The sequence below is a fragment of the Gossypium hirsutum genome, chromosome D03 (genome assembly GCF_007990345.1).
Source record: "Gossypium hirsutum isolate 1008001.06 chromosome D03, Gossypium_hirsutum_v2.1, whole genome shotgun sequence".
Lineage (NCBI taxonomy): Eukaryota > Viridiplantae > Streptophyta > Magnoliopsida > Malvales > Malvaceae > Gossypium > Gossypium hirsutum.
In genome coordinates this window covers 50,354,756-50,373,131 of record NC_053439.1, presented here as the reverse complement: position 1 = coordinate 50,373,131, position 18,376 = coordinate 50,354,756, and the positions used below count along the sequence as shown (strand labels likewise).

At 30.4% G+C, this 18,376-nt stretch overlaps 2 protein-coding genes across 2 annotated transcripts; one reads left to right on the top strand and one right to left on the bottom strand.

The window, feature by feature from the left end:
- Positions 1 to 6,999: 6,999 nt before the first annotated feature.
- On the top strand, positions 7,000 to 9,966 carry LOC107927155 (gamma-interferon-responsive lysosomal thiol protein). Its single transcript, XM_016858166.2, has 5 exons — positions 7,000 to 7,356; positions 7,483 to 7,548; positions 8,024 to 8,164; positions 9,350 to 9,442; positions 9,577 to 9,966. Exons 1-5 carry the CDS (start codon positions 7,090 to 7,092, stop codon positions 9,781 to 9,783), a joined length of 774 nt encoding a protein of 257 aa, XP_016713655.1. The 5' UTR covers positions 7,000 to 7,089; the 3' UTR covers positions 9,784 to 9,966.
- A 357-nt stretch (positions 9,967 to 10,323) lies between these two features.
- Positions 10,324 to 12,909, bottom strand: LOC107927074 (putative disease resistance protein RGA1). The gene has a single exon (XM_016858042.1). It carries the CDS (start codon positions 12,907 to 12,909, stop codon positions 10,324 to 10,326), a length of 2,586 nt encoding a protein of 861 aa, XP_016713531.1.
- Between the last annotated feature and the right edge of the window lie 5,467 nt (positions 12,910 to 18,376).

Here is an 18,376-nt window from a genome sequence, read left to right as displayed (position 1 = left end):
TCTTTCTCTCTGTGATGTGAATCGCATCGCATACAATTCTCCAACACGTGTCACTCATGGTGACATTAATAATTTATTTTAGGGTAAACTATAAAAATAGTCACTTTTATTTACCTCAGATTACATTTTAGTCACTTATATTTGAAATACTATGTTTTAGTCACTTACGTTATCGTTTTATTACGAAGCAATTAGTCTACCGTTAAAATTCGTTACCTCCCTAAAGGCAATCCTACGTGGCAGTCCAAATGGGTTTTAAATGCCAACTTGAATGTCCAGTTGCTAGGATGAAAATAGGTTTTTAATTAAATAAATTTAATTTGGACTGCACGTAAGACCGTCGTTAGGAAGGTAACAGAGCTTAATGGTAGAGTGATCACTTTGTAATAAAATGATAACGTAAGTGACTAAAACGTAACATTTTAAACATAAACGACTAAAATGTAATCTGAGGCAAACAAAATTGACTATTTTTATAATTTACCCTTCATTTTATTATAAACAATCAATCGAGCAACACGAATAAAAAAACAATAGACTCTCTTAACCACCACAAATAACCTCCTCAAGATAAAACGATTATAAAAGTTTTCATAATTAGACAAATAGCGACACAAGCTAAAAGTTATGTCATTTTGTACACTTAGGGTGAGTTTAGATGGGCGGTGCGTTTACCTGCGGTTAGTGTAAAAGCAGCGGTGGCGGTGAGATTAGATACTGTAGCGATACTGTAGTGTGAGGCAAAAAGTAAATTAAACGCGCCACACCGTACTCAATTGCCTGTCCAAACCTACCCTTAGTCATCTATTAATAGTGGTGAGATATACTTATGGATAAAAAAAATAAGTATAATCATGTCCCTTTCAATCACAATCAAATAGGAAAATATTAAAATCCAAACTTGCCATAGAGGTGGTATTGTCTCCTAACTCTACACAGAGCCTACAATGTGGGTAGGTATAGTCTCTTGCCCTAAACACAAAGACTAACATCACAAACTTCAAATCTAACTAACTACCGTCAACTTCCATGAGAACATGCCAATCCTCCAAATTCTTCGACCAAGTTCCTACTCTAACCAATGATTGAAGCTACCACCAATTCAGTTCTTAGTAACATTTAAGGAGTCACCCACCTTCCCAATAACTTCCTTCTTTGCATTGATGCAGCTCATCGATAGTTTCATCAATCTCAATCCATCATCATTACATAGAAAACTCAGGTTATGTTTCAATAGTTTTATCTCTTTGTGAGTTTCTCATCCGATTTATTACCTTGTGATCTTAGATTTAGACGCTTTTTAACCCTCTTTCTCTTTCTATTTTTTTAATCGTTATATCCAAGATGATCTTTCGTCTTTGACTTCAAAAGCTTTTAAAATAGTGGGCTTATAAAATATTCTAAATGAGTACTTTAAGTGTGAATATCGTACCAATTAAGTTTTTTCCTCATCCAATTTAGGTGTTAAATGCTAGCTCACATCTGATGTAGAATATATTTAAAACATATTGATCAAAATTCAAACACATGTAAATATTGTATGAACAGATTGAATATGATATATTAAAAAAACAAAAGAAAAAAAATTTAATCAGATTTTTAACTTTTAACTTTGTGTATTATTCTATTTTTTACGACATCATATCCAAAATATTATAGGTACGCACAACTTTAAAACTTTATATTGCATTCTAAATATGCTTCGCGTTATGTTCAAAAGGCTTAACTCACAAATTTGTACATAAATTATGCTCATTTTCCCATATTGGTATCTAAGTTTTTTTTATCAGAAGTGGTACCTAAATTATTTTTTTTCTCAAGTTGGTACCTCGATTAGTTAAACAGATAGTCAAACCTTAAGTCTATTTAAAATAAAGGCTCAACCCATAAATTGGTACTTAAACAATGTCATTTTCCTCCATTTTGGTACCTAATTTTTTTTTCTTCAAAAATTGATACATCTATTGTTTGTCAAATTGTTAAGTCTGTTTTTTTTAAATAACTAATTAAAATTTTCTATCTAGCAAAAAAGACAAAATATTATTTTCTTTGTATATATATTTAAAAGTTATTAAAAATCATAAAATAAATAAAAAGGAAATTTTAAAAATCAAGACAATTAGTTCAACTAGTTCAACCAGTTTTTTAGCTCGATTCAATTGATTTGTATTGGTTTATGAGTCAACCAATGCCCCTATCTTTGGTTCTATTCTCGGTCCAACCGATTAATTTGGTCTAGTTCTAAAAACACTGATTTTAATCAATGAAAGAACTTTGTTGATCTCATCAGGTCGAGCAAGTAGGCGATAAAACTTTAAAACAAAATTAATCGCTTTCGATCTCTAGTAAGCCAATTTCGAACATTGTTGGCATGGCCATAAATTTAAAGGAATGAGAAAGAAAAATAAGAAAAATAAATAAAGAGATAAATAATGTAAAATAAAATAAAAGAATTTATTTTTTAAAAAGGATATATGACATGATAATTTATTATTAGTTGTAATTCTTTTAACGGATATAATGTGTTAGCGTAAAATGGGCAACGAAAGAATAGTTTAGGTATCACTTATGACCAAAAAAAAGTTTAAGCACCAACTTGAAAAAAAAAATTGCTTAAGTATTAATTTGTGGATTAAACCTTTTTCATAATAAACTCAAAATGGTTTGATTAATTGATTAACAAAATTACCAATTTAGTTAACAAAGTAACTGATTCAATAATGATACACTTAATTAAAATATTTTAATTAGGGATTAATTTAAAACCAGTCCATAGCTTATGAGCATTAAGTACAATTAATTCAAATTACTATGAAAATTTTAACTTGTAATTTGATAATAAATTTAAATTTTGTGTAATTATATAAACGAAATATTGATTATAATTAAAATGTACATATAATATTTTGATTTTAATTTAATTATGCATATTTTAATAAATAAATGTATCTATTTTATTTTCATGTTGAATAAATATAATTATTTGTAATTTATTTATAAATAATTAAATAAAGTCAAAATTTAATGCATAAAATTCAAGAAATCTCATATGCAATTTTTAAATTCTATCACTTCTATGTACAAGAATGTACTTTTTTTAGAAAATTCTTACATATGTAATAATATTTCCGGAAACATTAAAAAATAAGTCATTAATTTAATGATTAATATAATAGTATTATTTATTATATTGATTAAAATAGAGATAATATAATTTTTGACACCCGAACTTGGTAATTAGGTTTACTTTGGTATTTGTAGTTTTTTTTATGACTTTGGTACTTGAACTTGACAACTAAATCCATTTTTATCCCTAAACTTGGATTATGTCAAGATCTAATGACGTGATTAGTGTTATTAGAACAAACCTGTATCAGTCGGGCAAACCGATCGATATAACAAAGTGAACGAAGGAGTTAAATCTATTGAATCAAAAATTGCTTGGAAATGGTAAAACAACGAAAGCTAGAACAAACATATGTAGTTGAACAGGTTGAATCGGTTTAATAAAATTTTTAAAGATTGTTTCATTTAATTACTTAATTATTTAATTATTATTGATCTGGCGATCGAATCAGTCAAATGGGTTAATTTAGAAACCAATGGTCTAACTGGTTTAACCACCAATCTGATTATTAAAATACTAGACTCGATATTATAAGATTGTATCAAGTCATCACTTGAAATTTTATATAAACTTTTAAAAGTTCAAGTGATGATGTGGTATAATATCATAGTGTCTCATCAAACTTTTGTGTTTTCAAGTTTAGGGTCCAAAATAGGACTAATTGCAAAGTTTAAGTGCCAAAGTGGATCTAATTACTAAGTTTAGGGACTAATTTTATTTATTTTTTGAATAAAATACCATTATTAATAGTAACCATGAAAAACAATAGTACAAAGACATAGCAAATAGTAAATCACTACAAATTAATACACAAATGTCATGCCTACAAAGTAATCTAAAAAAGGAGGACAAATTGAGAGTAATTGCAACACTGGAATAATTCAAAAACAAACCAAAGATGAAACTTGATCAAATCATTGAAATTTACATTCTAGCCTCGTTATCATCAAATCAACCTGATGATGAATACCGATCAACCAAAAAAAAAAACTTTAAAAAGCCCCAAGAGACTCGCCGCATAAGTGATGCACAATAGGTCAAGTATCACATTGTCTATCATTCTCCTCGTCATTTTAAATCTATTACCATCACTATGATCTATTATGATATAGCTAATTGAGAACGGTTCCTAATAGATTTGGCGACACCCTTATATTGGTAAATCTCAAATATATGCCAAAATATGCCCCTAAATTAAAAGTAAAAATAAAACTACCTTTACTTTCAAAGAAAACAAAGTGGGCAAAAAAACCACGAAAAATATAAACAAAATAAAACCATGAAACAGTGGACAGAATGAAACTATAAAACTATGGACAAAACCGCGATAATGTGGATTGAAAATAAAAACAAAATAAACTTACAAAAAAAATGTTGAAGAAACCGCGATCGACAACCAACCTGAAAATCGATGCCACCGTCAACGAAGCAAAAATGTAATTTGAAAAAATTGAGTGGCTAGAATTTTTTTATGAAAAAATATATTCATCTAATCAAAAATTAATCGAATTAATTCGTCTAATAATTAAATAAAAAAAGTAAAGAATAGATTAAACTAGCAAAAAAACCAAAAAAAAATTAATTGTTTAAAAGATGTTTTTTCTTTTTGGATATTTTAAACATAAAATCGAATATTTTCTTTTATGTTGTATATCATCTTTGATTCTTTTCAATATACTCTTATTTAATGTTTTACTTACTTTTAATAATTATTATTTTAAATTTAATAAAACAATTAAATTATTTAATTTAATTGGTTAAATTGAAAACTTGAAAGTTTAATAGATTTAACTTATGGGAAACTCTATGTGGGAGCACTCCCTAGAACCCCAATCGATTTTTTAGGGTTCTAGGGAGCGCTCTTTACAAAGAGCCTTTTGTGAACTCCCGTTAAATGTTAATGGGAAAAGACAAATATGAAAAGAAAAAAAATGTTTTTTAGTATTTGAATTTTGTTTTAATTTTCAAATTGATACTTAAGTTTTTTTTAATGCAAGTTGGTAACCAAATTTGATTTTTATCACATATTTAGATCCATTTTCTTAACAACATTAAAATAAGATGACTTGGAAATTAATATATAAAACAAAATATAATATATTTAATTCGTAATTAAATATTATTTAAGATGAAAAATAACTTTTGTATAAATTTAAAATTTGGTACATGCCCAAATTTCTAAGGCAATACCAAAATTTTTAAAGATTTATAGAAAATTTTAAATAGTTATCAAAATTTCTAAGGTTATACAAAAAAATTTAAGGCCTTACCAAAATTTTTAAGAATTTATCAATATTTTTAAAGATTTCCTTAGTTTCCCATACCCAAGCAACTCAACATTTTGACATACCAAAGTTTCTAAGGATTTATCAAAATTTCTAAGGGTTTATCAATATTTCTAAAGATTTTCTTAGATTCTTAGACTCGATCAACACAATATTTTTTGCATACCAAAAACTCTTAAGGATTTCTCAAAATTTTTAAGATTATACCAAATATCTAAAGATTTACCAAAAATTTTAAGGTTCTACCAAAATTTCCAATATTTTATCAAAAATTCTAATGTTTTACTAATATGATCATCTCAACATATAAGAATTTACTAAAATTTTTAAAGATTTCATTAGTGTCCAACATTTTCACATACACTTCTAAGTATTTATAAAATATTTTAAGGTTATATCAAAATATCTAATGATTTGCCAAAATTTTTAAATGTTGAGTTGATTGAGTCTCAAAACACTAGGGTAATCTTTAGAAATATTGGTAGAAATTTTAGCAAAGCATTAAAAAATTTTATAAATCCTTAAATATTTTGGTATAAACTTAAAAATATGAGTAAATTCTTAAAAATTTTAGTAATTCTTTAAATATTTTGATCTGATCTTAGAAATTTTTAAGTTAATAAAGTCGGAAACAATAAGAAAATATTTAGAAATACCAGTAAACCTTTAAAAATATTGGTATGTATCAGATTTTGAATTTTCTAATCCTAAATAATATTTAATTACAGATTAAATATATTGTTTTATGTATTGTAATTTCACATCATTTTATTTTAATGGTGTTAAGAAAATAGATGTAAATATATGTCAAAAACCTAATTTAATTATTAATTTAAATAAAAAAATTTAAATATGAAATTGGAAATTGAAACAAAATTCAGATAATAAAAAATTATAAAATTTTCTTTCATATTTTCTTTTGCGTTAGATTTTAACGGGAGCTGATGGGAAGCTCTATGTGGGGGCGCTCCTTACAACCCCGATTTTTTTTAGGGTAATTATAACAATAGTCACTTTTATTTATCTTAGATTATATTTTAGTCACTTATAAATATTACGTTTTAGTCATTTACGTTATCGTTTTGTTACGAAGTGGTCATTCTACCGTTAAACCCCGTTACCTCCCTAACAACAGTCCTACATGGCAGTCCAAATGTGTTTTAAATGCCAACTTGGATGTCTTACATGGTAGTCCAAATTAAATTTATTTAATTAAAAACTTATTTTCATCCCAACAACTGGACATCCAAGTTGACATTTAAAACCCATTTGGACTACCACGTAGGACTACTGCTAGGGAAGTAACAGAGCTTAACAGTAGAGTGACCATTTCGTAACAAAACGATAACATAAGTGACTAAAATATAATATGAGTCAAACAAAAGTGAGTACTTTTGTAGTTTACCCTTTTTTTAACATGTTTAAAAGGTCAGATTGTAAAAGGCTTGTATTGTCAAGGGACTTTTAATGTAATTTACCTAGAAAAACATTAAAAAGAACAACATGATGCAAATAGAGATAAGAGATGACGTGTCCTTACTTATTGCGTAAGCATATGACACTTGTCTATTTTAGCTACCTTTTAATAGTCTGGTAGTTGGGGTGTCTGCTGGTATTTTCATTATATTTTTGTAGGAAAAAGAAGTCCAAATCTTTGTAAGTTCTCCCCCTTCTTGAATGGCAGCTTATCGACGATTGGTTTCAGTTCTCTGTTGCCTCTCCTTGCTGGGTTCATTTGCTTCAGCTTCCACAATTAGCCTTCCATCTGATTCTCGTAAAGTCTCCTTGACTTTGTATTACGAATCCCTTTGCCCATACAGTGCCAATTTCATTGTCAATTACCTGCCCAAGCTCTTCAATGAGGATCTCATCTCCATCGTCGATCTCCGCCTCGTTCCTTGGGGAAACGCTAAGCTCAAAGGCAACGGCACCTTTGATTGCCAGGTCTTTCTTATTGTGTTCCACTCTGTTTCAATTTAAACAAGCTTTTTTTAAATAAAAAAATTTTCAGTTGGGATTTTATTCAATTATTGAAAAGACAATGATATATTTGTTTATTTTTTGTTGCAGCATGGCCCTACTGAATGCTTGTTGAACACTGTGGAAGCTTGTGCAATTGATGCCTGGCCTAAACTGGTAGATTTTTCATATTTTCTCCATGTTTTAGTAGTTGATTTTGTCTCTAAGTTTAAAACTCTTTTCGGGTTGATTACAGATACATCCCAAACTATCATGTAAATTTTAAATTAGTCCCGAATTTTGAACTCCAAAATGTTGTAATTGAGTCCTTATATGAGTATGTATCGATAAGGTGTCAGCCTAGCCACATAGGTTAAATGTTAGCTCGGATTAACAAAAGAAATAGATATGTTTAAAATTTGATCCCTGTGTTTTAGAAATGCCCATATTAGAATTGAGGTGATATTTAATGTCGAAGGATCTGTATTTAAACTCTTTTGAAGTTTAGGACCAATTTAAAACTTGAGCCATAGTTTAAGGACGTCTAGTGCAATTATTTTTTTATGACAGAACATATGATGACTGGTATCTATGTTCCAACCTTATAAATATACAACATGGGTTATGTTAACTTCAAGCTTTTACGATGCAGAATGACCATTTCCCATTTATCTATTGCGTTGAGAATTTGGAATTGGAGCGCAAGCCCCTTGAATGGGAATCGTGCTTTAAGAAATTGGGATTGGAATCAAAGCCTGTTAATGATTGTTATAACAGTGGACTGGGGCAAAAAGTTAGTACCCTCTGCGCTACTATTTGACTATGTTCATTCATGTGATGCAATATGGATTATATTTGTTAGTCTTCTCCATAGAATGTTCTATCTAGAATATGTTTATTTTCACTTTTTACTAAACAATTGAATATCCTGGTGCATAAACTAGTACATTTTCGAACAACCTGAGATGTTTGCACTTAGTATCCCTTAAAGAAGTTTAATATGTAACCTCAACTTTGACTTGTAATCTTATGATACACTTGATTTGAGATTTATGGTGCACGAGGAAAGTGCTTCATCATGATCTCTGTACCCTTAATAATAGACATCCTCTATTCTTTTGTTCTCCAAATGATTTTAGCGAAGGGTATATGACATGTTGTCGTGTTTAGTAGCCCTTAAAAAAGTTTAACTCGTAACCACAACTTTGACTTGTAATTTTATGATACTCTTGATTTGAGATTTGTGGTGCACGAGGAAAGTGTTTCATCATGATATCAGTAGTTCAGTACCATTAATAATATACATCTTCAGTTCTTTTATTCTCCAAGACTTCAACTGGTTCTAGCGTAGGGGATATAACATGCTGTTATGGTATTTCCTACTTTGATTTGGAGCACCTGAAAAGAAACTTTTATGTAAAGAAAAATGTTTCTACTTTTCCTTTGTCAACTCTGCTAAAGTGCTGATTGTTATGTGATTTTGTGAAATCACTATTGGAACTGAAAAATCAGAAAGCCATAAATGGAGCTTCACTTGCTCGACTGAGTGAGAGTAGAATGAGAAAAAAGAAGAAGAAGAAGAAGCAGCACTGCTCGGCTTTATAATTATTTTCATCACTTATAAATTGCTTTAATTTATTAACTCTTGGATTATGGCTTTTATCACTGTGAATAGGGTAAGTATATAACTTCACAAGCACCTGTTATTTGTTGTGCACAAAACAATCACTGATAGAACTGGACATTCAGTGTTGTGTTCTTAGAAGATCATTCTAAGTTTTGGAGATTTACGTGCCTGTCAGCTTTTGTGATTTTTGTTGTTTAGTTATCCTTCATTGTTATTTGAAATACTGTCCTTGCATAGGTTGTTTATATTCCTTAGGGACAATAGATTATGATTTTAGGTCATTATGTCATTTTGATCCTTTCCTGCATGCTTAATTGAGTGGCTTAATAAGGAATTGCTATCTTTATGCAGCTTGATCTACAATATGCAGCCGAAACAAGTGCCCTTGAACCACCTCATACATATGTACCTTGGGTTGTTGTGGATGGGCAACCACTTTACGAGGTTTGTTTCCTTGACTATCAAATTGATTGATTATCCTAATTACTTGTTCATTACTCAAATGTGTGATTTTGATGAACATCGTTATTGATGGTTTTCATGATAAAAAGGATGTTACATCTGTGATCACATTACAGGACTATGAAAACTATATAAGCTATGTGTGCAAGGCTTATAAAGGTGCTAACATGCCCAAGGCTTGTAGTGGACTGACCTTCAATCAAATCTACAATAGAAAAACTATCCATCCAGTTTGCTATAAGGAGATACCACCATCAACATTGTCATCAAGAACAATATCAACTGTTATGTCATGGATACAGAAGATAGTAACTTCTATGTAATTGTTTCAGTTTTAAGGATGCATTTCAAACCTTGTTAATATAATTATATATCTATGTATTGACGGTTAACTGTTAAGCACTATGCTGAAGTTTATGCAAGTTGTGCTCAACTGCTTTTGCTAGTGTTTGAATCAGAATGTGGGCTTCGATAAATTGCATATATAATGAAAAATCTTATGAAAATTATGTTTGTTCTGCTGATGGAAGATAAATTTCAAAGGTCAAGCTGCTTCTCATCACTGGTAGGCATTATATGTATTTTCTTTTCAGTTTTTTATGGAGAGAAGTCCATGGTAAAATAATTTGCTTAGGTGAATTTCTGGGATCAGGATGTTGGAGTTATTCGCCGAATATTTGCATGGACGGCAATAGACAAGGGATGGTTACATTCAAATACAGGTTAAAATAAGTAACATCTTTGTCTGATACACATATATATATAGAGAGAGAGAGATCAAAATACAAAGCATATGAGGAGCATAACATAGGGAAAGTCACTTGGTCCAAGCATCCACAAACTCCACTTGACCTGCCATTAACTTATTCATCATATGTGATTGAGGTCTCCGAGTCATTGCTGACAAAAAGCTGAGGGACGTGAGCAATCTTAGGCCACTCTTCGCCAGTTTGTTTCATGCATCTTTTGCCTAATTTTGGACACCCTGTGATGCCCACTTGTTTGAGTGCAGCAAGCTGTTGCATCCCTTGGGGTAGAGACAACAGCTTCGGGCAATCTATAATCCCGAGCGTTTGAAGCGACATGAGATATCGGAACCACCTTGGTAATGTTGAGAGATTCTCTAACCCGATGATGTACAACTGCTGCAGAGTCTTGGCGGATCCTAGAAGGATCCATTGCGGAAGTGACACCACTTTCGGCAATCCTCGAATAAACAATTTCCGAAGGCTGCCAGCTTGTTCCCCTCCGAGTTCCAGCCCCATACAGAGATCAAGCTTCTCACAATCACTGATGACCAAAATCTGTAAAGCAGTCAGGTATTTCAAACCTGGTGGCAATGAAACCAAGTTTTTGCATTCATCAATGACCAATATCCGAAGGGCTGTTAATCCTTGCATGTCTTCAAACAAATATTTTAAGTTCCCACATGCATAAAATCTCAAGAACCTAAGAGAACTTAGGCACCCTATTCCACTCTCTTGAAAATTCGCCTGTTTTGTAGTTATACATAGTGTTTTAAGGCTAATCAGGTACCTTATATCTTTGGGCAGTGCTTCGATTCCCCTGCATCCGCCAAGAAGAAGTGTTTGCAAGCTCTGCAAATTGCAAATGGAATTTGGAAGCCTTTCTATGTTGCCATTGCCATATATGCTCAAATATCTCAAGTGCTTTAAATAACCTATGCTGTTCGGCAATTGCTCGAAACTGCTGTCGACCAAATGCAGCACCCTCAGATGTTTGGACCTTGAAATGTAATCTGCAATAAGGGATTCGCTACTGGCCTTCTGTTCTTCATTTGACGAGATAATCAGTGACCGTAGATGGTCCAAGTTATTTGGCAACGTGGAAGCACCTTGCCCTGACGCCTCTAACCACAAATGTCGAACATTTCTGGTCGAACAATGGTTGAATGAATTCACCTCATTTTGTACCACCGATAATGCAAGATCATGTACTAGATCATGCATCTTGAAGGTGGAATAAAAGACCCCTTCTTCAACTTGTTGGAAGAACGATCTTGACCATAACTCATGTATGTACCGGTTCCCAATATCTTCCGGCTCTTCATTTTCGTTGGAATATTGCAGAAACCCATTCCCCGTCCACAACAAGGTCAACTGCAAGCTATTGAATTCGAAGTCTTTCGGAAAAACCGAACAGAAAGCAAAACATTGCTTTAAATGCCAAGGCAAATGATCATAACTTAGTTTCAGAGCAGGCAAAATATCATTTTCCTTCTGTTCTAGCTTCCATATCTCACTATCTCTTACAAGCTCCCAATCATATTCCACCCTAGTTGAACAAAGCAAACTACCTAATGTCTTCACAGCCAAAGCAACCCCTTTGCATTTTCTGACAATTCCTTCCCCAATTCTTACAAGATTCTTGTGTTGCACCTCTTCACCTTCTTTGAAAGCAAGCCTAAGAAACAAAGACAATGAATTCTCATAAGAGAGATGATCTAAATCATACTGTGGAACTGTGCTTGTGATTGCAGCCACTTTGTGGGTACGAGTGGTGCAGATTATTTTGCACCCTTGGCCTCCGGTGGCTAGCAAATCCTTTAGCTCGATCCATTTTCTCTTGTCCTCGTTCCATACATCATCCAACACGATCAAAAACCTTTTACCTTTCAAACCGTCTCGTAAAACCTTATGCAATTCCTCCTTGTTCATGTCCTTGCACATCATAGTACCAGTTGCGGATTTAATGATCTTTATCATCAGTTGCTTGACATCAAAATCCTCTGTAACACATACCCAAATTCTCAACCAGAAATGAGTTTTCACTCTTTCATCATTAAACACTAGTTGAGCTAGAGCAGTTTTTCCGATACCGCCGATTCCAACTATGGCAAGGACGGGGATATCGTCCCCTTTGCCATCGCCATCAGTTGGATCCATTAAGAACGCCACCATGTTTTCTTTATCTTCATCGCGACCGATCACATCGGACGTCTTCACGAACGAGTAGGTTTCCCTCTGGCCATGGATGATGTTCTTAACACGATGATGTCTCTCGAGGAGATGAAACCTGGATTTATTGCTTTCGATCTCGTCCAACATGTCCTTCACCTTTTTGATCTTTCGTCCCATACGAAGACGAAAGGCCAACGAGTTCGAGCAGGACAAGAAACGGCTTACCTTTCTCCTACTGCTCCCACGTTCCATGACTTGCCGCCTCAGTGCTTCGATCTCAAACTCGTCCAACAAGTCTTCTACTCGGTAACACCCGTCTTTGAACTTCTGTAGCCAAAGGGTTATCTCCCTGTTATGGTTCTGCTGCTCTTCCGCATCCACCAGCACGGCTTTGATAGCCATTAACACGTCCCTGAGCTTTTCGAATTCATCTTGGACGTCCCAAAAACAGCCAATTTGTTGGAAAGCTGCACTGCTCAGTTTCGCCAATACATTCGCTGCTACTTCAGCTGCAAAAGCCTCGGCCATGGTTGAGTTGATGGAAAAACAAAGGAGGGTTATAGCAAATAGCTCTCACTGAAATCCAAAGCTTGATTGTTTGGTCTACAACGTCTGCTAATGCGTTTACAGCAAAATCCTCTGCCTTAAGTAGTCCTATGCATGTTGTAGTTTTTCCTGTGCCCCACAAAGAGAATCACATGGCATCCATCATTATAATACTAAAAATAGGTTAATATAGATTTTGGTATTTGACTTTCTTCAATATTAAATTTGGCAGCCATGCCAAAGGGGCCCAATGAGAATATGTTAACATGTATGTTCTAGTAAAAAAAAGGTTTAATTCGCTATTTAGCCCTTGAAGTGTATTTATTTTCTCATTTTGGTAATTAAATATTTTTTTTGACTTGAAAACATTTATTAAAATTAAATAAAATAATAAAAATAAAAATTATATATATTTTATTTCTCTCTCTCCCCCTCTCTCCTCTTCGTCTTCAAAAATCAAATGCTCTGTTTTCTCTTATCTGCAATTTTGCATATTAAATGCTATGCCATAATCATTGAAGATATATAATATGTTGATTAAACAGAAACCATGCTTATTTTAGTTGAGTTCTGATATCATTATCCACAAATTCTTCCCATATCTCAGAGCTGCAACTATATGATTCACACCAGTAAGGACTTCAACTATCTCATCATAACTGTAGCTTCTTTGGTTCCCTAAGAATAATTTGGGTTTATATTTATTGTAAGCAACTGCAAAGGCAACATTTTGAATTGAAACTGCAGCACTAACAGGATTTAGTTGAGCATAGGGATGAAACAGAGGCAAGGTCCAATCTGGTCATCCCTTATTCTCACCATAAAGCATCTCCCGTCAATGCTATCAAAGCTGAAGTTTTTGCTTGGGGTTTGTCAAGTATCAAAACCATAGAATCTTTTAAAAGTAAATATTTTCATTCATGTCTATTTACACGAGAATATTTGAAATCCTAAACATTGGTAAGTTTTTCTTTAGGGGGCTTTGTTATCAAGGGCTGATGCATTCAAGCTCCATTTGCAAGAGAAAGGTGCTGGTTGTTGGATCGAAATTGAAGAACTTTGAAGAAGATGAAGAAGAAAACATTTTTATAATATAACCTTTTTTTTTAAGGAAAAATATAACCACGTGTGACTTTTTAATCGGTGAAATTCTTTTTCTAACGTCCCTTAAAATATAGATTAAAAACTATAACAAATAAATACTTTCGGTACCAAATTGATTCAAAACGAAGTTTAGGTATCAAAATGAGAAAATATGTATACTTTAAGGGTCAAATTATGAATTAAGCCTAAAAAGATATAGGTACTTAAGTGGGCAAAAATACTCCGTTACCAAATTAAATATTGAAGTCGAACTTAGGTGCTCAATTGGAAAAAAAACTCAAGTATCAATTTGAATATTAACACCGAATTTAAGTACCAAACAATATATTAACCCTATTAAATATGATAAGTGCAAAAGAAATAAAAAGTTATTTATTCAAGATCTAGCCCTTGAACTATATCAATTTTTTTATTTTGGTATTTAAATTTTTTATTATCATGTTTTAGTATTAGAGGGAAATTTATAGAAATAAAATTATAATTTATTACCCAAATAATATAAATCCACTTTTGTTTACACATGATATTTTTTGAACGATAAAAAAAAAATTGGGTTTCCCAATTCCCAAAATTTCCATATTAAAAAAAAGGTAAAATTTTTAAAATAAAAAAAATTATGAAACATAAACACTCTTCAAATTTCAAAAATAAAAAATAAAATGATATTTAAAAAAATAAAAAATTTTAAAATTTAATGTTACCTAAATTGGACAAGACCAATTAGACTAAAAATTAGCTAGGATATTGATCTGGTAAGAGATAAAAAATTGATTGACTTGTCGATTTCTGGCCCAACTAGTCTAGTTCAATTTGTATAACATTAAATTTTAAGAATTTTAATATATTTAAAATATTTAAAATATTTTTTTATTTTTTTCATTTTTTCATTTTTTAAAAAATATAATTTTAAACTTTATGTTTTAAAAAAATGAAAAAAAAAGTTTTTAAAAAAAATTTAAGTACTTTTAAACGGTATGGACCAAATTGACAAAAAAAATATTGTAACTGTTTAGGGCTAAAAAAGTTTAAAATTTTTAAAAAATTGGTACAAATTAGTTGACCTGGGCTAAAAAACCATTTTAACTAACAGTTGAATCGATTTTTATAATTTTTTTTATAATTTATTTGCTTTAAACTAGCCGGGCTAATAGTTTTGGGTAGGGGTGTGCAAATTTCAGGTAAAATCGAATTAATTCGGTCGGGGTTGGTTAATAATTTTTTAGAAGTTCGGTTAACGGTTAATTCAGTTCGAAATCGGTGTTAACCGAATTAGCCGAATTTAATAAATAATATTATAATATATAAGTATTCGGTCGGTTCGATTCGGTTAATTTTTTGGAAATGTAAATTAACTAGTCGGTTAAGTCGGTTAATATTTTATATGTTTTATACTTGTTTTAACCAAAAATAAAAATATATATTTCGGTTAATTCGGTTAACCGACTGACTTAATCTAAAAAATATTTATAAATGTTTAGGGCTAAAAAAGTTTAAAAATTTAAAAAACTGGTTGACCTTTGAACTAATTTGTATTTTTAAAATATTATAATTTTAATAAAAATGGAAAATAAGAAAAACAAGTAAATTATATTGTAAGAATCAGATCATGAACGAAATATCAATTCAATTAGAATAAAATTTTAAAAAGATAAAAAATTATAATATTTTAGGTAATGGCACTTCAGCATACTTGAACTCACGTCATTCTATATTAACAACAATATCTATACTAATCGAGTTAAAGACTCAATCAGCATAAAATTTTCTTAAATACAAATTGCTTGAAGAATATAAGAAAGGCAAAACATAAATTATAGTAATATTTTAAAAATATTTGCTATAAGATCTATTGAGTGCTCTAGGACCCCCGAAGCCGCCCTAAATGTAAGAACCCAAAAACATGGGTTTTATACTTAGATAATAAATAAAATAATTAATTAGTAAAATGGGATATGTGTATATAATATATAAGAATTATATATTTTTATAATAAAATAAAGTGTTGTCAGTGTGTCAATCACCCAATTATGAGATATTCGTTTTAGATAAAAAAAATTACTTTTTTCAAGTAAAGCCGCCACATCGGCAACCAAGATAAAAAATATGAACATTTTTTAAATCATACAGTATTAAAAGAATAAAAAAATATTTTTTTCAAATGATGCTTTCAGACAAATTGGCGACAAATTAAAAAAAAAGGAACGCGGCGGGTGGGTATTTGTATCGTCCCTCGTCGTTGACTTCTTCTTTTATGTCTACATTTTCTCTATAATTATTAGTTTACGTAAAATTAAGATCACGCTATCTTAAAAATAGGTAAAAATATTTTTGTCTTAATAATAATAATATTGATGTTATTCGAGTTAAAATTTAATTATTTTATTAAAAATTATTAAACCTCGATTAAGAAAAATAGTTACTCTTAAACTAAAATTATTTTAAATGTTTAATTTTATTATTATTCCTAAATTGAATTTTTTTATCTTTTTAAAATTTTATTCTAATTGAATTGATATTTCGTTCATGATCTGATTCTTACAATATAATTTACTTGTTTTTCTTATTTTCCATTTTTATTAAAATTATAATATTTTAAAAATACAAATTAGTTCAAAGGTCAACCAGTTTTTTAAATTTTTAAACTTTTTTAGCCCTAAACATTTATAAATATTTTTTAGATTAAGTCAGTCGGTTAACCGAATTAACCGAAATATATATTTTTATTTTTGGTTAAAACAAGTATAAAACATATAAAATATTAACCGACTTAACCGACTAGTTAATTTACATTTCCAAAAAATTAACCGAATCGAACCGACCGAATACTTATATAAAAAACAAAAATTTTAGGTTGTCGACTTTAAAAAATGAAAATTGGGAGTCGCCACCAATCTTTTATTAATGTGTGATTGGGTCACCTAAAAATGACTTTGGTCTACAAATTTCAGAAAAACGGGTCCGGGAGTCGGTTACGTATGAGGAAGGATTAGCACCCTCATTACGCCCAAAAATTGGTACCTAGTTAATTAATTAATGTCTTAATGTCGAAAATTTGAAAATCGTAATCCTTAGAAAAAACTTAAGACGTTACGTATTAAGACTCTTATCATTTCAGAGAAATAAAATACCACACCCAATACGTTAGGGCACAACATTCTAATTTTCCCCAAAAATGAATTAGGGCAAAATACTAGTGCAATAAAGAATGTAAAATAATATCCATTTATTCAAGATGTAAGAAATCGCGGCCCAATACGTTAGGGCACAATTCCTCTAAAATCTCAAACCCGGAATATTTCATTTATTAATTTTTTTAAAAAATATTCATTTCGAGAAATCAATGCGTCACATCCAATACGTTAGGACACAACGTATTGAATTCCCAATAATGAGTTCTTTTTTTTTATTCAAGAGAAATCATCGATTGTTAGATTTTCAAAAAAATCGAAACCTAATACATTAGGGCTCAATTTCCTTGAGAAATCCTAAATACGAGTATTACCTCTATTTTGAAGCGTTTTATTTTAAAATTAAATAAGAGATAGGGTAATGTTATGTTGAATATGTGAATGAATGCCCCTTAAACAAATATCAATAATAAATACAACAGTTTCATAGAAATAATATGAATAAACAAATAAATAAATAAAATAATAACGTGTAAAATATCAAATAAATAGGCAAGATAATAATAAAAAAATGCAAACATAAATTGATAAGCGAATAAAAAATATATCTGTACACATAAAAAAATACATAAGTTTTAAACAATTAATATAATATAAAAATTAATTAAATAAATTAAACATGTGTATATAAAATATAAGTATGCGAAAATTTTAGTATAAAAAAATAAATACATGCTTAAATATACATATAAAAAAATAATAATTGCATATGAGAATTATAAAATAAAAATTAAAAGAATACAATTGCATTATCAAAAACATTGATTTTTAAAGAAAATATGAAAATGGACTAAATTGGATCGCGAGTAAAGATTCGGGGTAAATTCGTAATTAAATAAAGTCTGGATGACTTAATTGAACGCTCGAATTACATAGAGGGGCTGGAAGGGCAATTTTCCCTTCTCCTCTAAATGACACTGTTCAAATTATACCAAATTGAAATAAAAATAAATAAAAGGGTAAATTAAAAAAAACAAAAAAAACTTAATTACAAAATCATTAAAAGGCGAAAGGGCTAAATAAAATAAATAAATAAAATTCGCAGTGGTATCACCTTCTCCCTTTTTTAAAATCGTAAATAAGTAAAAAATAATCGAAAGAAAAAAATAGTAAGTCACCTTTAAAAAACTGTCAATCGTTCTCTTTTTTTATTCTCC